Here is a 23,784-nt window from a genome sequence, read left to right as displayed (position 1 = left end):
AATAGACATTGCATTTAATATTGAAAAAAAAATGATGAGTTGCGCTTTAGTTAAATTATACTATTCTTAACTCATTAGTTTGTTCTAATTTTGCTAGAACAACTGTTTGAAGTGAGCCTTTTTCATATCTTTGGGAGGGAAAAAAAAGTCTATTCGGATTCCAGTGTATGGTTTGTAGAAGACATCAACAAGGATCGAACTCTCATCTCTCGAACCTGTAAAATATTGCATGTAAAAATCTCAGGAATGTTAGCTATTTATTAATGCCAGAACTTTTCAAGTAGAATATGGAACATCATTACAAATAAATAACACATAGGTTTGATCTGTTGCACACAGTTTATTTAACAATATGGTATATAAGTAAGAAATAAGTTTTTTTTAACCAGTTTATACAGTGATTCCATTCTCTCTTCCTTATATTTATAGTATTTTGCTTAATAACTTGCATGATTTACATTAAGAGGAAAAGTGGAGCCCCAGTTCAAGTTTTTGTGTGAGAGGAATGAGGGTCGATGGCAGAACTCTCATGCGTTCCAAAAAGCAGTCAACCAGTGATCGCCCATTCCAAACCCATTCAGCTCAGGGGCACCCTCTTTCTCACTTTATACTTATAGATTCTGTATCACAAAATTAGGACAAAAAGCAACAATTTTCTACATCTGCAAGACAGAAAATCTGGATCCAGGCCATTGAGATGTTGTCCGTTTGCACATCCTCATGTGGTTTGTTGCCATGTTTTGTTTCTGACGTGTGTGTGTGTATGCCCAGTTGCTATCAACACAAACAAATAGTTCTCCTCAAAAAGACTTCACAATGAGGAAAGTGGGTTTCCTCCAAAATGCATGTCAGAAAACAAAAAAGAAAACAGTACAACACTAGAATACAATCGCCAGGTAAGATAAGAGCAGAGAGAAACATGCCCAAATCCCCAGACAAATTATTTTACAGTTTTTAAACACAAATGCTTTAAAGTTAGACAGGGTACAAAATAAAAATGTATGAATAATATAATGAAATTTTGTAATTTTTTTTCCTTAAAAAAAGACCAGGCATGTAACCATATCGCACAAAAAAGAAAAAAGAAATAAAGAAAAACAAAACAAAACAAAAAACCCTGAACACATAAAAATTTAAAACAAAACAATGACCACATTTTGGTCTGAACCAAAAATATATTCTTTGTGATTTAAATTTCTTTTTTTTCTTCTTTAAACAGCAATTTTCTAATTCCTCAACTCAAAGGAACAAATATCAGTCTTGCTTTAGGAAAACCAATTTCCTAGCACTGTTGCCTTTTTTTCTGTTCTTTTCGTATTTTTCCTTACGCATTTCTTGGAACTTTTTACATGTCAGTACAAAAAAAAAATTCTTTATAGAGGGAGAGGGAAGTGGTGGGGGGGTCACAAAAAAAAATAATGTTGGAGGAATAGGAAGTCTTGGAGAAAACGCTACAAGTCCTCCACAAATTTCAGCAGCGTGTCTCCTGTGGTGTCTCCCACCATGCCTAAGTCACTGGGCAACCCTCCGCGGTTGGGTGTATTGAGCTGTGGAAGCATGGCGCTCTGTTCTGGTGTGCCCATGTGTCCCTGCTCCAAGGAGCCAGGCATTGAGGCAGCAAGGCCTGGGTGTGGAGATCCAGAGTGTGGCGGAGGTGGGGCGTGTTGCGGTGAAGGCTGGGGCTGGATCTGTGGACTTGGGCTGGAATGCGGTGGCGGTTGCTGAGATGGTGGTCGTGGGGACTGCACAGGGGCAGGCGAGCGCACTTGGTTTCCAAGTGCACTGGCCATAGGCTGAGCAGCCAAATGAGAACCCTGCGTTTGCGTGGGCAGCAGGTGAGCCTGTGGGCTCATGGGACTGGGCTGGGCGGGAGAACCGATGGGTGGCTTGAGGACGGCCTGCTGCTGCTGCTGCATGCGCTGCAGAAGGCTTTGTGTATTGGTGTCCATGCCAAGCCCTGGCTGCCCCATTTGAGCCATGGGAGGCAGCTGGCCCTGCATGGCCATTTGCTGCTGCTGCTGCTGCATGCGGAGCTGAGAGTAGCTGGCTGCAGCCCCCTGAGCCTGGGGGAACTGACCAAGTGCTTGGGGCATCACGGCTTGCTGTTGCTGCTGCTGCTGCCGCAAAAGCTGCCGCCGATACATTTCCTGCAGCTGAGTGTTGTTTGCGTGGGCCGGGTTCATAATCTGTGTTCCGAGAGCTGCTATGCCCTGTGTGGTCTGCTGTTGGGGCTGCTGAGGGGGCATGCCAGGCCTCTGAACGCCCTGCATGGCTGTCATGGCCTGCATTGCAGGCTGCATGGCTTGCTGCTGTTGCTGCTGCGGCTGGCTGGCGTGATACTTGGCTGTTCTCTGCTTGATGAAGGCTGCCATGAGCTGTGGGTTGGACTTGAGAATGTTGAGGACTTGCTGCTGCTGCTGCGGTGAGCTGGGTGACTTCAGCGTGCGCAGCAGATCCTGCAAGGCATTAGGGGCAATGGTTCCGGTTCTCTGAGGTGTCGGTGGACGCTGGCCCTGTGCGGGCACCATCATGCGTTGCTGTTGTGGCTGCTGAGGCATCATGGGCCTTTGCATGGGTGTTGGCTGCTGGGGAGCCACCTGCTGTTGCTGCGGTGGAGCTGCCTGCATTCCGGGTTGTGGCGGTCCAGGCCACTGCCCTGGAGCCATGGGCTGCATGACCTGTGGTCCTCTTGGCCCCATCTGCATGGGAGGCGGCTGCATGGGGCCTGGCATGCGCTGCTGCGGTTGCTGCTGTGGCTGCTGGTGGTTCATGGGAATGCCATTTATTGCCATGCGGTAGTTCTGGTTCTGTTGAGCCTGAGCCACCATCTCTATCTGACGTGCCACTTTGACAGCTGCCAATGGGGGGTGCTGCTGCTGCTGAGAAGGCTGCTGTTGCTGCAACTGCTGCGGTTGTTGCTGTGGTTGCTGCGGCTGGGGGAGAGGAGATTGCTGCTGGTGCAGAGGTGAGGCCTGGGGGCCAGGTTTGCCTTGTGGTGCCTGTGAGGTGGGCTGGCTATTTCTGGGAGCATTGGGATAAGTTGGGGACATGACCCCAGCGCTGGGTGTGGCAGGCTGGTTGGAGAGGGGCTGTGGAGTCTGAGGAGTGTTGGGCTGCTGGTGGGCAGTGGGCGTGCTCGGGGCTGTAGAAGGTGGTGGTGACGGGAGGCTTTGGGGCATGGCCCTACCCTGCATTGTTGCCATGCGCCGCCGCATCATCTGAGCTTGCTGAAGCCTGTGTTGCAGCTGCTGCTGGCGGAGTTTGTGCTTGATGTTGAGGCAGAAGGGCACAGGGCACTTGTTCTCCTGGCAGTGCTTGGCATGGTAGCAGCAGAGAGCGATAAGCTGCTTGCAGACAGGGCAGCCGCCGTTGGTCTTGCGCTTGCAGCCCTTTGTGTGCTGGACCACACGCTTCATCTTCTGGCAGGATGGCAGCGAGCAGTTGGCGTTGCGACATTGGCATGCATGCACCAGAGACTGAATGCAGCGCTGGATGCTCAGACGACGGCTCTCCTGAGGACTCTTGGAGGCTTCTCCACTCTGACTATTACTGTCATCGTCCAGACCCAGACCCCACTTAACCATCTGGTGCTCATGGCCCTTAGTGTTATAGCAGTTGATGCACAAATCAAAGTCCTAAAAAAAAGGGGAAGCAAAAAGTTATTCAACTTCAAAATAAACAAAGCCAAAATTTAGATGCTACCCCCCTCTTGCAACAGCCTAGAAATATTGTTTACTGGATTTATTATATTCAACGTAACACATGGCCACTGTCAAATAAAAACACTTTGCTTTTGATCTCGTCAAGTGTATAAACACCTGTATATTTTATAGGTGTAATAATGTTTATTTATTCAGTTATATTTATGTATTTACTACTAGGAGGGACAATGCACCTTTTCACTTTTAAACCTGTGCTAATGTGATAAATGGATATTCTGCTTCTAGTTTAAACAAAACTAATATTAGCTAGAACAGGTAATGTTTTGCTTTATTGCACAGCTGCAGTAGCTAACTCTGACCCAGATTATACCACTATGTTCATATCTGCTATAGGGAATGTTTTGATTCTGACCTCGCAAACGGTGCAATGCCAGCGTGTCTCAACGTGGTGTTTGCACTCATTGCAGGTGTAGACGAAGCGGTCCTGGCCTTGGTTATGAAGCTCCACCAGCATGCACATGGTGCTCCACTTGCAGCGGCGAAGAGAGCTGAATTCCCAATGCTTGTCCCGTGCCAACGTAAGGAAAGCATCACGCCCATCCATCAGGTCACAGGTCAGCAGAGGATCAGGGTCCATTATGGGTGGCAATGTGTTGACCATGGGACCAGAATGCAAGTGGATTACAAAAAACACCTGGAGAGAGACAGTATTAAAGCAATCAGTCATTTTCTCCAATTGTTCCTCTTCATGTTAAACGCCTGTCCTACTGACACCCTGTGACTTGTGGCTGTGTCAGAGTTAAAAGGAGAGAAAGAAAGAAAGAAAAAAAAAAAAAAAGGACCTTCCAATGGGTGGGGAGACCCATTCTATCAAAAACAGGTTAATTCAAATATTAATTCAAATATAATATATCAATTGCATGCAATTTGCGCTTTTAGGAGAGCATTGTAAAAAGAAACATTGTCACCAAAAATTAGCAAGCAATGATTATGAAATAAGCAACTTAATCCTTGAAGAAACTTCATGACTTTAAAGTAAGGACAGACAATAAACAGACTGGGTATCTCACTACACAACTGTTTGTTTGTACAAAGGCAGGAAAAATAAGACAAAGAAAGAAAAAAAAATGTCTTTGGGTCATGGATGTGAAGACTTGGTCAACGCAGTCTCTACACACTGTAGAGAAAGCTGGATATTAGTATAATAATTGAGGCTATATTCCACATTCAATTGTTCAGAAACTTTAGCGGTAGCAGTAGCGCACACCACAGTGCTGCGTCATTTATGGTGGAATGGAAAATTTTAACAGCAAATTTTGTGGCTCATTGTTCTTTCTCTTACAAGTAATGATCATTATTTAGGGACATGGGGAAATGTATTGTCTTGTAGTTTTTACATTTACCATTTAAGCATTCCTTCACCAGAGAGCTCCACTGCACCCACCTGTGTTTACTTTCTGTGCTCTGTTCTCACTGGGACACATTCAGCCTTGAGTTGAAGAGTTTACACTATGCGACTATGTCCAAATTAAGATCAAAATAAAAATCAAACATGTTTGATATGCTGTGTCTGGTCTGCAACACAATTTGGAAGGAAAAATATTGGAGTCAGGGCCCCTTGCTTACTAAATGACGTTCCCCCCACCTGGCAACTGTACCCGAGTCTGTAGACTAGATCCAACTAACAGAATCTGCCCAACTTACAATCGGGGTTAAAACCTAGCTTAAATCATGTAGTGTAAACTCAACTTAAGAAAACCAAATAGAGTTCATTTAATAGCACTACATAAAACAATGATTATGCTGCACCTCTTTGTGTTTCTCCATTGTGGCGTAGAGTTTCTGGGATAAATCATTAGCTACATTCGGCATCCCGGGTTTCTTCTTATTGGCTCGGCTCACACTGCTCTTATTCTTGTTGGTCTTTTTGTTGTTCTTCTTCTTGGCATTCTTGCTGTCACTGGGTGTGCCCTGAGGGAGACAAGGATCAAGGGTTGTACCACTGGAGACAAATGAAAAACTATTGTAATTAGATATTCCTCCCAAATTGTTCAATCCTTTGTAGGGGTAGATTCCACAGCAACTACACTGGGTCAAAATTTGTCTACCTGTTTTCTAGATAAAGACAATAAAAAGATCACTGTGTGAGATGCTTTAATAACGGTTGTTAAAAGGTAAACTCACCTCTGGGGTTTCACAGGCTGCTGTGTTCTCCTCTTTTTTCCTCTCCTCCTCCTCTTGCTCCAGCTCTTTAATGCTCTCTTCCAGCACATTGGGCCAGAAGTCACCCTCAAAGTATGGCAGCTCATAAGCACTCGTCAAACGATCCTCTGTTGCTTGCTTGAAGATGTCCTTTAAAAACACATGCCATATGCATACTTCCTATTACACAAATGTAAAGTGCACAGCCTGCACTGCTGATTAATAAATAGTGGGTCTTACTCCATAGAGATTCACTATAAATTCACTATGAACATTACCTTGTAATCGTGCAGTATCCTCTCTGCAAAGGCTTTGTCCAACATTTTGCGGTACCATTCCTGCAGGCGCTTGGGTTTGGGGATCTTCTGGTCAGCAGGGTGACAGTGGAATATGTAATCATCACCTTCACTAGGAGGGCAAGCCCAAATATGCCCTGTCACATAGCTGCAGAGCAGGATTAAAGAAGTTGGTTTTAGAAAACAAATTTCATAATGTCCATTTTATCCATATAAATGAATTTTCCTCTTTGGAAAGTCATGAAGAGAAAATAAACACTCTACACGTAAAATTAAAAACATTTTTATATCAGCAAACATAACAGCTTTATTTCTAGTAATTTCTGACCATTTGATTTGGTAAATTTTTCTTGAGATTCACAAACTGTGAAAGACAGCCACATAAGCATTTGTAAGGTCAGTGGCTGAAGGTATTGTAAAAACAGTCAAAAACATGACTTCAGAGACTTTTTCCACAGCTGTGAAGCCAAGATGATCTTAGGCTCATGTTGGGCTACTCCAGAGCATCCCATTTTCAATGAAGATTACACAACTGAACATGTTTGCAAAATGGTGACAGGGTATGCAGCTAACCACTAATTATAGTAGTGTTTAAAGAGAGGGAAGAGAGAGGGGGAAGGGTGTCAGTGACATAATTAATAAAGAACATACCCAAGTTTCTTGACATACTCCAAGTAGCCAATGAGAATTTCATGATAAACAGCTGTCCTTAGCATGCGAGGTCGAAAGAAATGAATACTGTCAAGGTATGATATGTATACCCGCCTGTTAAGAGAAACATCAGCTTCACATCAGCGTCATATGAACATGTACACATAATGTATCTGTAGTATATTTGAATAGATGTTGACCTGGTGTTAGGGAAAGGGCAGTCTGAGCCATATTCCTGCACATGCATTCCAAAGAAACACACGTCCACTCCATCAATCTCCTCAAAGGCAAAAAGTGCTTTGGTTCTGTAGGGGAAGCTCTCTGCCATCTCACCTGTATCAACAAACCTGACAGGAGAGCTAGGGGTTAAACAATCTGTTCTTCAAGCAATCCACCCCCTCCCCCCGTAATAAAAAATACTTCATATCTAGAATTGTCATGTTTTGGAGCTAAATGTTTAGCAAAATATTTCATGTTACAGAACTACAAACCCCATATACAACACAGAAACACAGCAACACAGAAATGCAATTATGTGTAAAACCTTTAAACCCTATACTTGTCCATTGTGAATTTCATGCCAGGGACAGGGGCATATTTATCACTGTGTTGCATTACTTTTACTTTTAACAACACTCTGCAAACATCTGAAAACTGTGGAGCCAGTTGTTGAAGTTTTCAAAGTGTAATGGTTTCCCCAATCTTTCATGTTATAGATTACTTCTGCTTAACAGATCGGGGGCTCCATTACAGTTATGAATTTTTCATTTTATACTGTGCCAATAGTTTTCAATGGATCTGGACTACTTTAGAATGTGGACTGGATTTGTCTTTCTGAAATAAGCAGGTTTTTACCATAAAAGACCTTGCCTGGATGGCAACATGTTGCTGAAAAACCTGTATATATTCTTCAGCATTAACAGTGCCTTCACAGATGTGTAACTCACCCATGTCATGTGCACTAATGCATTTCGGATGCTGGCGTTTGAACTGTGCTTTTATAACAAATCAGATGATCATCCTCATTTTTAACCTGGCAGCATCCATAATCCCCCTCCATTTCAACATTTGAAATATTGTTTTTTGTACTTCAATTAAATAGTGTTCAAAGAAATTGTATATAATTTATTTTCATTTACATTTTGCACAGAGTCCCACATTTCTGGAAATAGGATTTTTACTGACACCCTCTCTCAGATCATGATTTATTATAAAAAATAATTATAATAAAACAAATAAATAATAATAATTCTCTCTAGCTTCCTAATTTACCCTCCAACTCTAAAATGATTAGCTCAAAAGAACAAAAGTAAACTTGCACGGCAAATAAAGATGTTATCAGCAATAAGTCATTATTGCTTGGGGGAGGGGGTGAAGTATAATGAACTGTGTTTCTATCGTTCTGTCTTGAAATAGCACTCTCACTGGGTATGTTGGCCTTATTTGCTTTTTTTTTTAGAGCAGTGTTTAAGTGTTTTCAGCATAATGGTCTAAGTTTAGGTGTTCATCTTAAAGGCTAAGCACCAGCTATATGAAAGTGTCAAACAAATAAATACAGTGGAATTTGAGTTCCTAACTTGTGTTTATTGATATATATTGGTCCACCCCCCAACGGTGTTTGGAAACTCTAATAGGCGTTTTGCATGTGACGTAGATGGTGGACAACTCTAGGAGTTGCACTTAATTTAATGCAAAATGACGAAAAGGTGTGTTGTTTTTGGCTGCAATAATTCAATGTACAGTGGGACATATGTGCACAAATGGCCCAAAGATCCCAAAATATCCAGAAAATGGACTAAATTTGTCAACTTTAAACGGGCACTTTGGAAAGGACCATCCACTCACTCCATTATCTGTAGTGCTCATTTCACTGGCGCTTTTCCAACAATATGGGCATGTAAGGAAACCAACGAGAGGTATTCAAGAGCCTCTGTATACATGGAGGTAAACAGGGTAAGTATACTTACTTCGCCTGTTTTAGTTGGTGTTAGTTAACGTTAGCTTGACTTGCTAAACTTGGTGGCTCATTATACTCAGCTACGTAGTTACATTATGGAGGTTTATAGTGTCGGATGAATTCGAGTTCGATCACATTTACAAGAATAACGGTAGCTCTAAATTTGAGTTTGGCTTATTGCTAGGCTATTGTCATGAATAATGGTTGTTATTTAGCTAGCTAGATACTGTCAGTCAGTCATAACGGGTGTTTTACCATGGCGTTGTTCAGCTGTTGTCCACCAGTGACGTCACAGTTGAGTTCAAGAATTTCTGTAGCGAGCTCAGGTTTTTCAATCAATTGAATCAAATTGTCAGTTTTAAAGCAAATTAAGCATGCTATTTTCATTTTAATTCATACTTATATATGTTAGTAACAGCTCATTTGTTTACCTGGCCTTCATGCCCGGTTTGACCTCCACTGTTTTGTCTGAACTGGCCACCACTCGCACAAACACCTCGCCAGCTTCTGGATGGTTCTGCCTCTTCAAGTATTTGTTCACTCGGTCCTCAATGTATGTGCCCAACCGTGTGGACTGCAACCCTGCAACAAATGCATATAAAACACATCAAAACAGAAAACACAAAATTTTGTAAATTTTCACCCATAAGACTTCACAGAAGTCAACTAACACTGAAGGCAGTTGGTTGTAAGGAACAATACAAAGAGTAACTGAGGCACCTTTGGCATAATATTAATTTAACTTACTTTTTGCAGTAAACTTGTTTTCCTTCCTTGTCTTCCCACTCTTCTTCAAACAGTTATCACAAATAAACCTGTAGAGAAAAAACAATTGCTAGTCCCTAATGCACAAAAGGTAAGTTTACTCAGAGTGGATAGAACCCAGTCTTTATGATAAGACTCACCCAGCAGGCCAGATGACTTCATAATGTAGTACACATATCTGGTGCATCTTGCGCCCACAATCTTTACATTCAACAAACCTAAGAGAAAAAGTGGAAACAAAACAATTAATAAATAATTGGATCAAATATTGCATGACTAATAACAAAAAGATTTATCAAGACATGTCCATATGGTCATTGTTAGGCTTAGTGTTTAATGGGAAATGTTTATAATGTTTTTAGTTCTATGATGACCTACATCTATGGGTGACCTCAAGGAAAATGGCCTTTGAAGTTGCTAGAGAGGGAGTGTCATTAAAATCAGAGTACCACAGCAGGTGGTGCCATTGAGTAGAATTAGTATTATGTGAAAAGGCTTGAAGTGAATTTTTTTTAACAAATCAGGCATACATTTAAAAAGTTCACTAACTTAAAATTGCATAACACAAAAGCAGTATCTGCAGCTGAATGATGATAAACTTACGGCTCAGGGTCTAGTGTATCATTCTTCTTTCTCTCAAACTGGTCCTTAGATATCTTACTGCAGGCAGAGAAATAGACATAATAAAAATAGGCTGCAATTGCATACACAGGAAGAAAATACAGCATCATGTACACACATGCTTTTTATTATTTTTTACATTGCTTTACTATCACTGAAGGTGTAGTATTGTTACACAAAAGAGTTCAACTTAGTGCTTAAATTATCTCTACTAAATATCAGCTATAAATTAAACTTAATGAAATTTGCAATATGTTTACACTTGTTCAAACTGAACAGAATAGCAACTGAACGTATTAACAACAAAAACATGCTCACGTTTGTGGCTGTGCGGGATCATCTCCAAGGGTCACGCTGTCCCCTTGAATCTCATTGAAGCACTTCTCACAGAAATGATACCTGGTATGAAAATAAATAAATAAATAATCAATTCCTCAATCTTCTTATTTCTATAAGATTTTATGTTTTTACAAGAAAAGGTGTCCATTTTAAATTGTGTTCATTAAACCAGTACTCAAATCTAAGACAGATTTACCCTGTGCCAAGGGTAGCTGTTTATATACTGGTGATGTTGAGTGCATGCATGCATACACACTAAATTATTTTCTGCTCTTAACTGGTAGTTTAACTTGTGTTTTCAGTCCATACTGCAGGGGGTGCTATGGAGTACATTATGCATAATCAGGTATTTTCAGGGGAGGGGGAAAAAAGTGTGCTGTCATGGGCCAGCTTGAGTATTGCAACAGTCTATCAATTAAACTGCAAAAAGAGCCAGAGACTGTATCTGTATTTTTACAGAAAAATATTTGTTTATTTCTGTAGAAATTCAGCAGCTCTATATAATAAATGAAAACAAAAATGTAGATCAACAATGAATAGACAGATAGTACCACTCAAATGAAAACTAATGCAAATTTACTTCACAATTTCTTTATAATAAAGAAACAATTATGCCCCTTTAGAATTGCTGAGCCTTTCAGGATTGATGTAAAGACTACATAAATGACTTGAATTCAGACCCGAAGTACAGACAGTCAGAAAGAACATTAAAAAGAACTGAACTTTCCGTGGAGTTTTCTTGCTGACCATGTAAGTAAGTAATGACTCATCTTACTATGGGGTGCTATTTACATGCATCAGTTCAGTTTGTCTTAGTCTGAGAGGCTCTCACCTGTTTTGGTAGCTGTAGTAAGTTCCATCTCTGGGAATGGTGCAGAGCTGCTTTCCATAGCAGCATAGTGTCTGAGGGGAGAACTCGTACTGCAGAGTTGAAGAAGTAAAAAAAAGATTAACTTTACATATATACACAAAAAATGTCAACCATTTAAGCTCAGTAAAGCCTGCGTATTAGAAGGGTTCTCTGTAACAAAAAGTAATAAAACACCAGATCTATATTCTGTAAAACACCTGAATTAGTAGGGCTCCAGAATAAGTTTGTGAACTTTGTGAAGGATTTTTCCAACCTTTCATATGACAGTATTTCAAACAAACAGCTCTGCTGCACAAATTTTCCACATATGGGAGCCTAATAAGTGAAATCAGATGTTTTGGAGGGAGACTGCAGATACATTTAGGATTGTAGTTTTGTATTCCATCACAATGCACATTCTCTTGATGCTTTAACTTTTCAGCCATTGTAAGATGTTTTGATCACTTTTCACTTCAATGACTTATACACAGTCACATTTCTGTGGGCAATTTCAAAGTAAAAACAAAAAGAGCGATTACGTTTTCTCCCCCTGAAGAACAAGTCAACAACAAATTACACAAAGAAATATGTAACTCTGGTTTCTAAAGTAATTTCTGTGAAGGATCAAGAACAGAAAGTCTTTAAAATATAAATTAGTCATATTCTACAAATGATTAATTTGATTTATTACATTATGAAGCAGCCATTAAACGGACACCTAGTTGCCTGGATGTATCAGAGGTTCTTCATTAAACCTATTTTAAAAACATGGCCAACAACAAGGTTCATTCAGGGACTAAAAAGTCCCTTTGACTTTAAAGTGGAGAGAGGCAGTAGTCTACTGCAGACTGAACACCCACCTTCCTTCCGCAGCAGTAGCCCAGTACCTGCATGACCGGGTCAATCTCCTGTTCAAACACTTCTGCCAGTTTGGAACAGTACTTGTACACTCTGGATGTCTTCCTGTTGTACAGCCAGGCATTGTTGAACATGAGCCACACATCATCCACATACTGCCATGGCTCCTGGTATTGTCCTGTGTCCAGCTTACGCTTTATTGTGGACAGGTCTATTGGGTTCTTCACAATGTCAAAATAGTCCTAAAGACAGAAAACAGACTAGTGTATTACTTAACGAAAAGCTACTTGATTATTCCTAAGGTCACCGCTGATTTAAATCAAGCAGAATATCAATCCAGAGTAATGACAATTTAAATATATATATATATATATATATATATATATATATATATATTATGAATATTAATTATAATTAACCAAAGATGGAAACAAATTTGGCCAATGAGTTCACTAACCACTTATAGGAAATTTCTGTTTTCTGTCAAATCTCTTGTTTATATATTTTAAATGATAAGAATACTAGAATGTCCAATTTGGGCAAATCAAGCCAAAAAAGACAATTTCATGTGACCTTCTGTGAATATTTGTCATCAAGTCAGCTTTCAGTTTTTGCCTTGATAAAAGATAACTATGCTGAAATGTTGACATTTTGACCTATCAGTTAACATGGCTTAATAAATATGCAGTGCATTAAGATGTATGGTCTGTGCCTTAATTTCAACCTAATGTGAGTGCTCCCCTCTTTCACCAAAACTGAATAGTTAGAATAAGCAGAAATCAGTTCAATCAATAACATACATACAATACTCAACCCTTTAAGACCAAATGTGTTGAAGCAAACGGGCAGTGCATGCAAGAGATGCATTGAATTCTGTTCACACATGCACTGATTCACTTTACATAGAGCTTTTACTAGGGCGCTAGGAGGATAATCCGCATACATTCAGGGACACATACTGCAGGTGTTAACAACTCTTCTGTGTTAACTCCAGAATATTTCTGTGTTACCATGCATTTGTAAAAAAGGGCTATATTAACAAATGCTAAGATTAAACTTATATAATTTTAACATCTTAAAAAAAGGCTCTGAGTTCCAGATATTCCTCTGAAACACACATTGAGACTCACTACTGTACATGTGTTAAAACTTAACAAAATGTAATCTACTCTAAGGCTATATAATAACATATAGATCCTGACATCTAGACATCAAAATGTTCCAGCTAATATGAATGATGATATGCAGCGTACCATTATTACACTCTCATTTGAATTAGTTTAAATATTAGGGGTACATATGGAATCCATGACCAGGAAAGTGATTCTAAGTGATTCCTTGTGATATTTGAGCACTGTCAGAATTTGACAAAGATGTAAGTAAAACCATTTGCGATTTACATACTGGATCAGATGAATATTGCTGATGTGTTAGAGTCTACCTGACTAAAATAACAATAAGGGGCATATCCTTCCATACATCCCAGTGGAGATTGTGTTGACTAGCTGTTTGAGATGTCTGTTACTTACTGGAATGCCCAGCAGTATGGGGTCTACTGGCTGACGGAATGGCAGAGACTCTGGATCCTGTCTGTACAAGGACTCCAGCGTGGGCATCAGAGCCTGACGCAGCTCCTCTGGCTTGAAAACTGGAAAGATGGCAGAGAAAAATATTCAAAGTGGTTATGTTAATAATAGGAATAAATCAAATTTGACTACACTCAGTTTATGAGCAAAAACAAAAATAAAATTACCTAAAAGCGATAAAAAGTGCAAAACACAAAAGTGTTATATATAAAACATATAAACATATAAAATATATACATATAAAATATAATGTATGGTATAAAAACATGTAAAAGCACGTCAACAAATTTCTGTACAATAGCATCAATAAAAATGTACAAATGTATTAAAAACTCAGCAAAAATGTAGAAATAGTAAGAGACTTGTTGGATTTGTGCCGTTATGAGCAATGACGGCATAGTTACCTTGAAAAAGTTATCTGATTACTCCTTTTAAATGTAACTTAGTTTCTTTCAAAATCAAGTAATCAATAAAGTAACTAAGTTAGATTAAAAGTTATTTTATTAGTTACATTCAAGCAGCTGAACGGAAAACACCCCCTGCCGCCTCAACATAAAAATGAAAACCAGATTTGTCAATATTCACATTATTGGAAGTGCATTTTTAACAGTAAGAATGTATCTCCTGACATTTAAATTTGAACTTAAAAGCCATTCCTTGCGATCTTGTTTATTATGGCACGAAACGAGAGTGAGTCAACTGTGTTTAAGGGCAGCATGTCCTTTACTACATACTGCCTGACCAACTTCAACTCTCCCAATTTACTGGTTTTACACCGAAGTCCAGCTTTTGTTATTTGGGTGGTGGGGGACCTCCTGCATTAGTCATAGCTCTTTGCTTCGCACCACCTGGGGGGACTTGTTCTGTAAGTTTGACTGAACTGTGCTGCGATTACAAATTTGACTTAGTGTTTTTAAAGCTAGACAGCACTTTGTCGCCAGCACAGAGTGTACAACAAACCTTGATATTCACATCTTTAGCTGACACAATCTCAAAATATTGCCTGTATTTCACGCTAGAAAATGCGCATCTCTCTAATCCCTCCATTGTTTACGTTTGTGTCACTGTGCCATATTACATGCGAGTTGTCCTCATGCTGAAAACGTAACTTAATTTGAGAAAAACAGTAACGCACATTGACTTGGATAAGTAACTTAACTTTAATCTGATTACTGGATTGGAAAGAGTAAGTTAGAGATGACTCGTTATTGAAAAAAGTGCTTAGAGTAACACGTTACCAAGTAAAACATTACTAACATCACTGGTTATGTGTTACTTACAACTTAGTGTCTAGGTCATTTTACTTGGATTATGTTGAGAGTTTTGAAACCTATTAATGACGTAAGGGGAGTTGTTTCTGTATACGTAAATGCATAAACTGATATATTAAAAGAGAAGGAATACTAGGATTCGGATATAATGAGGCAATTTCTTCTTGCAGGTAAAACATAAAATTAGTTTTGAAAAATAAATTCAGAAATATAATACTGCAACAGTTAATATCTTCCAGCATTCAGCAAATTTAACACTCACTTTTGCGTCGAGACTGGGTGGCAAATGAGGATGTTGTGCCATTTGTCCTCCCTTCTTCCTCTTCTTTTGGCTCTACCTTCACATCGGCCTTCTTTTCTTCAGTTTCCATTGGCTCCTGCTTGGTCTCTGACCCTTCTGGCTCCTCCTTCTTGACCATTAAGGAACTGGAATCATCTTCTGCCTGGAGGAGGTAAAAGTAATAGCTGGGAATCAACATAATAGAAAAGAGATGGTGGGAGCAGTGCTGTAGATCATCTTGTAACACATTTATTTTACAAAGTGTAATCCACTGTGCCCTCTTTCCAGGAATTACTGAGTTTTTTAAATTAGAATTTAAATTTGATTTGACATCAAGCCAAACATAAATTCACACTTGTCAGTGGCAATAAAAATGCTTTGAGGGTGGACAAAACAGATGCTGACCTCCATCTTGGGCTCTGTCTCTGTAGTGCTGGACTCAAAGTCCTGCTCTTCCTGTTTGGGCTCTGGTTTGGGCTCAGCCACAGTGGTCAGCTCAGAAACAGCATGCTGAGCATGCAGATCTGCACTTGCCGTAGATGCTGGAGTGGGCACACGGTTATCACCGCTCTAAACAAGAGAGGGACAGGGAGAGTGATTCAAACCATGTTTTTCCTGTAGCATCACAAAGACCCAAAACATTTCAAAGAGAAATTATGAAGGTTATAAAGAAAATAATAACTGAATAATAATAAAAATTGAAATAATAAAGCAATTTTTCAGAGAATTTGGACATGTCTACAATTTAGTCTTAAATACAGTTAACAAATGATGCCACTGCAGCTCTTCTGTTGAATGTCAACATATGTAAATCTGGACGGTCTTTAAGGTCAGTGTTCTATGGTCTTCCAGGATCTAGTGGAAGCCTTCAGTAACACATGAGGCAGCCAGTCATCTATGCGAATGCATGGCCAATAAGAAAGTGTCTCTGTGTAAGATACAAGCGCAATTATTAATAAGAATATATGATATTCAGATTTATGCTTTGTTTAAAGTGTGTTTATTTTACTTTATCCAGAAAAAGCCTTTAATTATTTGCCAGAAATTCTGACTCATTTTAAAGCATTAGATGCTGTGTTCTCACCGGTGTGTTGGGGAGCTGGGGAGCTGGGGCAGGGACCTCAGTTTGGGGCTGAGTGTGGGGTGGGGTGGCCGGTACTGGAGCAGGAGTGGGGGTGGGAGTGCTAGTCTGGTTGGGCTGCAGAACTGGAAGGTTGGCTGCTGATGCCACACCAACATTGGGAGGAGGAGTGGCACGGAGAGGTGGCTGAGGAGGGGCAGGGCAATTCATTTGGGGGCCTAATGGGCCAAGTGCATTCATAGGGTGGTTCTGTGGCTGTGGGAGAAGGAACAACAGAAATACACATTTAGATACCATATAATACAGCTTTAGACAAAAGTGCAAAACTGTTTGCTGTAAAATAATAATACTTTACTGAAATAATAGTCATCCCTATAGTCAAATGCTATGGTTTAAATTCTCCTGACCTTTTTTTAATAATATTCTCTAAAATAGTTGAAGCATTTGTATTTATATTCTGAATTTAATATATTAGGTGGAAAGCTAAACACAATATGAAAACAGGTGACATTTTTTGATTTATATTTCTCGTTGTGACGAGGCAAATTTTTCAAATTTCAAATTAAATATATCCAACTGTGCCATCTGCAGCTACATGTCCATTCTCTTCAACAAATTAACAAAATATTTGATGTATAGCTAAGATACGCATACAATCATTTTGTGCAGGTGCATAGGTCTCACTTACCTGTGTTACAGTTGCTTGTGTGTTAGGCTGCCCCATGTTGACGTTCATAGTGTTGGTGTTGGTGGGAAATGGCTGCATAAACTGTGTCTGATTTGGAGCCTGAGCCACCATGTTCCCGCTGTGACCTCCCATCATGCCCTGTGCCATCCGCGTGGGGGACACACCCATCTGGAACAAAGTAAAATTATCAATATACACACACATTTCTTTTGTCATTGTTAAAAGCAAATGGTAATGCGTTTCTCTTTGGGGGACTTAGAAACTAACAAGACATTTAATCTGACCAGGGCACACAGTTTTGCACACTAATATATGTAGCCATCACCATCACTGACCTGGGGAACAGAGCTCATGTTCATCTGCTGTGCGTGACTCATTGGGGAAGCAGCTCGAGCTACCATTGGAGCCTGAGACATGGGCACATTCTGCATGGGCATTGGGTTGAACTGGTTCATCCCTAAAACACAGCAGAACATTAAGAGTGTTTTTATATTTGTAGTTTGGTGTCCTTGTACACTTACATTTTATTAACAGCAAGTAGCAAAATGGATTTAAAAAGCAACAGAAGAGGCTCCAATTTGTTCCTCTGCACATTGTTTTGAACAAAGCAGTTTTGCAACGCATCAAGTATTACATTTTGTAACTGTTTGCTTTATATTTTGTTTATGCTTGAAATAAGCAGCATGACAATTAGTTTACAAACCTGCTCAGGTGGTGTTGGTCCACTTATTTGGTGCAGATAAGTATTTGAAAGGAAGCGTGGTTCTAATAAATCACAATAACCAAAAAAATAGTGAAAAGTAGTACCTTGGGCAACCTGCATGCGGTTAATCATTTGGTTTGGCACATTGGGCATAGGCATAGGTCCATCTGAAAAGAGAGAGAGGGAGGAGAGAAAGAGGGAATTAGAGAGGTTGATAGTATGGGTGCATTTTTTTTTTTTAAATTAACATTTCTCAGCACTTTAGTCATTGCCAGTTCCACCTAAAGACCGATTTATACTACTACACTGACAAAATATATTTCTGCGTTGGTCTGGGTTGCTCTGCAATTACACTTCCTCACCACTAAGACTGAATCTCAAACATCTTCATGTACACTATGTAGTGGTGTAGTAGAATTACTTTTATAAATATTTAAAGTGCACTATTCAGGGAATATGTCTTTGTTTGGGACAGAGCAGAGTTTACATGAGGTGCCAGGAAAGTAATACAAAGCCAGGTCTTTTCCCATGGGTTATCACTTCTTGTTTAGTTTTCTACATGGAGGCCTCCGTATTTTTCCTTTGTTCAACATTTTTATTCATCCCTGAAGCCCACACCATTTCTGAGGAAATCTCTCGCTATGAATGTGCTGCTGTCTGCATCTCTGTGTGTGGAGAGGAGTTGAGTTCATGTTCCTGTACTACTTCAGTTCTGCATAAATAAATGTCCATCCGACTTCTGACCAATCACTGTCGTTGCGGTCTGCGTCGAAGCAACGCATAGTTATATTTCTGGAGAGGTGAGCATCAGGCTACGTGTCAACGTGTTACCTACGGCACAGGTTCAATGCAGAAGAAAAAAAATCTCATTGGTTGGTTTAGACATATGCATATAAGACTCACTCTGGGGCCGGGGTCCCAGGGCATTGGGCTGATTCAGAGCTGTTTGCGGTGTCCCAGCTGCAGTCATTGGTGGCTGGTTAATAATCTGCTTCTGCAGCCGAGAACGTCTCTTCTCTTCCAGCTCCTTCTGAATCTTGTATATCTTCTCTGCCAGGAAATGATAGTACTCATCCTATAATCACACACAGAAAATATGCAACAAAACATTGAAAAGTACTGATTTTACGTCCATCACAAAAACGGGCAAGGTGTACCTGTGGTTGTCATGCCACAGAACATGACTCACCTCCAAGCATTACATGAGCAGTGTTTTACTAAGTTAACTATTCCTATATTTCCTATACATAGCTGATAAAAACTATAACTCTTGCAAATTTTCAGCACTATGGAAGTGTGATCATCTTACCCTGCTGTTGGCAGACTCGTACATGTCGCCTTCAACTTTTCGTGCGTATGCAACCAGGTTCTCCATCCGCCGATCTTTCAGAGCTGCAGGATCCGGAGTGGGGAAAATGGCCTGCACTCTGTACAAGACACAACAACGTTTTACACCCAATCAATAATAAAGGCACAGAAAGAGGAGTATAGATTCTTGGAAGAGTAGCTTTGTGTACTAACAGTTTGTGAACAAGGTGGTTGCGGAGGTCCTGAGTGACATGCTCATGCCAAGCTTTCCTCACCCCACCGGTGGACAGAGGGGCTGCCGTGGTCACATTACCCAGAGAGCCAACTGAAGGGCCATCTGAAATCAGCTGACTGTGGGAGACAGACAGAGGAAAAAAAAAAAAAAGTTTTAACATTTAGGATCTATATAGCATGTGGTACATACTGCAAATAGTGAAATATTGAATTGCTTCAAATATCGGTTAATGTGTGCTTGTGTTTGCTGCATATATTTGGCATAAACCATTTAAGTTCTTTCCTGACAAGTTTTGTGACTGAATTTTTATATATATATATACACAAAACTTGTCAGGAAAGAACATAAATGGATGGTCGTGGGATTTGAACCAATGACCTCTCAGTCCTAAGCCCTCTTCTCTAACATAACATTAAGATGAATTCTAAGGGAAGGGGGGCAGGAGAAAAAAAAAGACAGACTGCTGATTTAAGTGAGTGTCATGTGTGCCTCTTACTTATTGGCATTGAGAGTGGATGGTATGTTTGTATCTGGATGCAGTTTGGCCTGCTCTGATGTGGGCACCCCCATTGCTCCCCCACTCATGTTCATTTGGTTAGCACCTGCAAAGAGAGACAGACAGTTAAAAGAATAATGGAGTTACCACAGTAATAAAAAGCAGTTCTCTGACCAGGTAATGGGATTGATACATGGTAAAATGTTTAAATGCAGGATTATTGAATGAACAGGTCATATCTGAGTACACCCCCACAAATGCTACATTCACACAGCAAGTAAAAAGTGGCCCAAATGTCTCTGTGAACAGCACACATCGCATTGAATCGGACTTTTTAAAATCAGATTATGGCCAATTTCATATATGGTATTGAGATCTGATGCATATCCGATCCGTGACAATTCAACGGCCAGATTGGAATTCATGTGATTTTACGTCACTCCAGCCGATGAGAATGATCTCGCTAAAGAATTTGAAACAAACAAGAGCAGCTTTATTAGCAATTCTATACCAGTTTCATGTTGTTCCTGTTGGTATGAACTGCATAAATGTTAAACTTATTATGTCAGCGCTAGTTCTCTTTGGAGACCTTGTGTGCATGAGAGACCCGGGAAATTTGTGCTTAGGGCGAAGGAAACATCCGTTCACATTTTAATATTCTTTACAGCCATTAATTAATACTCTGTTTAAACACAGCTCATTTGGAATAAAAAAAGGAAGTTTTTAATGATACCGTGCTGCAGTAAAACACCAGTAATATCCCGTTCCTTCATTTAAAAAATGCTTTGTATGAAACTGATATTTCCTTCTGGTCAGTGCCGGAAGCACTTTGCTTTTGTGAAAGCGGATCAGATTATGAGAGTGATCTGTTCAGGCTGATGTCAAACATAAGTCACATTATATAGACAGTGTGAACAGCAGAACACAAAACCAACCTGATTTGGGCCAGTTTTACTTGCTGTGTGAAAGTAGCCAAAGTCTCAAAATCACAGAGACTTAAACCTTGTAGGATGTGTATGATTAACTAAGGCTTGGGAAAAACTGTATGCATGTTTACCAAGTGCATTGAGAGGTCTCATTTGCTGCTGGTGCTGGGTCTGTGCAGGCTGAGCTGAAGGTTGTCCAGCTGCGGGCGTCTGTGCAGGTGTTTGTGTCTGCGTGGGGGTCTGGCTGCTGTAGGGCAGGCCGAGAGCTGCATAGGCTCGCTGCATTGAGCTGGGATCAATGGGTGTGGACGTGTTCAAGGCTGGTGCTGTGGGCTGACCTGAGCCTACTGGGCCCATCGTGTTCTGCAGACCTGTGTTTGGAGAACTCAGCATTGCTGAATGATGGGAAGAGAGAGAACAATGTCAAGAGCCTAATTTGCTAAATTTGAAGAGTATAACCAACTCAGCTGTTATAAAATACGGCAGCGGATTGTTGCATATAAAGCTGCAAGTAGTCTATAATGCTATTTGATATTTAGAAAAAAGTAGTCATTCTGACAAAATGCAATTTACTAAAGGAAGTATAGTGGGCAATACAAATACCGTTTCAATGCACTATAAAGAATATCAAAATTTTAAAACAATGGTGACCATGTGATGGAGCCAAGTGTCGATATATGGACTAAATCAGTGGTTCTCAAACTGTGGTACGCATACCACTAGTTGTATGTGAAGCAGCAAGAGGTGCCATGCCAAATGACCTCGAAAAATTTGCTACTTAATAAAGGAATTTATTCAGAACTGAAAATCTAATGTTTGTGTGTGTAAATAACATGTGTTTCACAGTTTTCATAATTATGCCCCAATGAAATTCATTTGTTTTGGAGAAAAATACAACGTGCTACGCATACACCATAGTTGTCTGTAAGGGAACGTTACTCTTTTTCCAGGGAGGGAACATGATCCCCTAGATTTTTTCAGAAATCCATGTAAAGAAAGCCCAGTTTCTGAACTGAAAGCCCAGTACTGGACATAAGCAAAGGCTAGAGACAGAAGTGAGCAATTTGGATTTTATTATAAAAAGGGCAAAATAAAAACGAGAAAAACAAGCAGAGACAAAGCGTGAGAAATACTCCGAAGCCAAGGACTAAATCCAGAGGCAAAAATAGAGAAAAACTGTACAGATAATTCTGTACACGTGAAGACAAAAAAGAAGAACACACTCGGCTGAAGGAAAACGTGGCCGTTCTTTGCATCATTACAGCCCTAAAACAAGGTTCAACACACCGCCGGCTGCCTTCACCTACTGCTACAAGCGCAGAGAGCTGCTGTGATCACCTGCCCCAAGCACCGTGCTGTTTCCACATGTATCCTACTAAAGCACATAACTGATATTAAACTGACCTTGTCCCATTTATTTCTTTAAAAACACTTATTGCCCATACATTTTATAATGTTCTCATAAGTAGATAATTGTGTTTAAAACATAGTTTAGACCTAGTTATTTGTATTCCCTCTATCATTTTTAGTAATTATTTCAGATAATTTTGTGTTAAGCATGCACATTTCAAGTAAATAAAAAGCAGCCTAAACATGCAATTCAGTATTCAAGTATGATTGTGTCTTATGCTCCCGGAAGAGAGGAAGGACCAGGGGTGCACATGCTTCTGTGGTAAAAATCATAGGTGGTACTTGAAGGCTTGATAACCTGTTTGAGAACCACTGGTCTAAATGATTTCCCCAGTAATACTAGACAGGTCAATCAACTACAAGAGAAAACACTTGAGGTGCAACCACAACTAAAAATATGAACAGATTAGTTTTAGGCAAATTGGTTTCATATGAACAGATTTAGTTTCTTGTCCCAGTTAGCTCTAAGAATCCTTACTTCAGAACATTTATACTCCCAGAGAGCCACTATGTGAGTATCTCAAACCATGGATGCTATTTTGAAATTACGATGTGTATGGTGTGTAAAATTTCTGTTCTGTGTCTGACAAATTTAAGTCGGAGCCAAAGAGTTTATTCATGTGGATTTAAAAGAGCCACAAGGAGGGGGCGCTGTAGGAGCTCACTGACTGGTGATGTCACAGTTGGTGACATCCCAGTAGCCCCACAGCTGAGAGTTTAGAGCAGAGTTTGGCTTTATTCTCTAAATGTGTGTGATTTGAACTCAGTTCACGAGAAAACCATCTGCTGTAGTGTGCTAAACCACAAGTGCCCTTTAGCTGGCCAGTGGTGCTCCTAAATAACGTAGAGCCTGTCTTATTTCCCTTAATTTCAGTCAGAAACAGGATTTTATTGTCAACACGGTTTAATATGGTAATACTGTATGTTAATATTTTGAGATGGTATGAACAATCTGGATACCTATCCCCAGATAGGGCCACTGTTTACTTGAGAATGAGGACTAAAATGGCTGAACCTCCTTCACTTTGGCCATGGTGAAAGGTGATTACCAAGGGAGCATAAGTGTATGATGGCCAAAAACAAAACAAGCAAAAAGACTGGTAAGAGCCAAAACAAAGAAAAAGGGAGAGGTTGTTTAGTAGGGGAGGGAAAACAAATGTATGTATGTGTATGTGTGTGTGTGTGTGTATATTATATATATATATATATATATATATATATATATATATATATATATATATATATATATATATATATATATATATATATATAAATTGTGAATCACAGCTGCAGTATTATTTCATCATGTTCCCTTACCAACAAAAACTCATACAATTCAAACAATAACAGTAAAAAGGGAAACCTCCCAAAACCCCACAAAAATATCTTGTTTCTTGTGCTTAGGAGCCAGGAGCAAAATCCTCAGACACAAAAAAGTTAACAATGCATGTATTATCTAGTGAATCTGGTCTATTTTAATTCAGCTGGTGATTCACAAGCGCAAGATATCTGTGTGAACTGAATAATTGCTGAATATCCAGTTTTAAGCTTTCATCATAATTTGGTGCCAACATACTGGTGCACATAAAACGCACATAT

The 23,784-nt window shown here is 39.9% G+C and overlaps 1 protein-coding gene across 1 annotated transcript in view; it reads right to left on the bottom strand.

Annotated features, from left to right (window-relative positions):
- Positions 1–329: 329 nt before the first annotated feature.
- The window catches only part of LOC136676174 (CREB-binding protein-like), a 61,269-nt gene continuing 37,814 nt past the window's right edge, over positions 330–23,784 (bottom strand). Inside the window, exons 6-31 of the mRNA XM_066653016.1 lie at positions 20,907–21,170; positions 19,850–19,955; positions 19,332–19,469; positions 19,120–19,237; positions 18,714–18,885; positions 17,915–17,977; positions 17,443–17,564; positions 17,108–17,275; positions 16,423–16,674; positions 15,744–15,908; positions 15,321–15,501; positions 13,731–13,849; positions 12,204–12,443; positions 11,326–11,414; positions 10,473–10,553; positions 10,137–10,193; positions 9,674–9,751; positions 9,516–9,583; positions 9,200–9,350; positions 7,012–7,158; positions 6,812–6,925; positions 6,143–6,308; positions 5,847–6,014; positions 5,472–5,633; positions 4,075–4,356; positions 330–3,635 (exon numbers count right to left, since the gene is read on the bottom strand). Coding sequence (XP_066509113.1) covers positions 1,452–3,635; positions 4,075–4,356; positions 5,472–5,633; positions 5,847–6,014; positions 6,143–6,308; positions 6,812–6,925; positions 7,012–7,158; positions 9,200–9,350; positions 9,516–9,583; positions 9,674–9,751; positions 10,137–10,193; positions 10,473–10,553; positions 11,326–11,414; positions 12,204–12,443; positions 13,731–13,849; positions 15,321–15,501; positions 15,744–15,908; positions 16,423–16,674; positions 17,108–17,275; positions 17,443–17,564; positions 17,915–17,977; positions 18,714–18,885; positions 19,120–19,237; positions 19,332–19,469; positions 19,850–19,955; positions 20,907–21,170 — 5,855 coding nt within the window. The 3' untranslated portion in view covers positions 330–1,451. The remainder of the gene's footprint in view (positions 3,636–4,074; positions 4,357–5,471; positions 5,634–5,846; positions 6,015–6,142; positions 6,309–6,811; positions 6,926–7,011; positions 7,159–9,199; positions 9,351–9,515; positions 9,584–9,673; positions 9,752–10,136; positions 10,194–10,472; positions 10,554–11,325; positions 11,415–12,203; positions 12,444–13,730; positions 13,850–15,320; positions 15,502–15,743; positions 15,909–16,422; positions 16,675–17,107; positions 17,276–17,442; positions 17,565–17,914; positions 17,978–18,713; positions 18,886–19,119; positions 19,238–19,331; positions 19,470–19,849; positions 19,956–20,906; positions 21,171–23,784) is intronic.

The sequence above is a fragment of the Hoplias malabaricus genome, chromosome X2 (assembly GCF_029633855.1).
Source record: "Hoplias malabaricus isolate fHopMal1 chromosome X2, fHopMal1.hap1, whole genome shotgun sequence".
Classification (NCBI taxonomy): Eukaryota; Metazoa; Chordata; class Actinopteri; order Characiformes; family Erythrinidae; genus Hoplias; species Hoplias malabaricus.
This window is presented reverse-complemented; position numbering and strand designations above follow the sequence as displayed.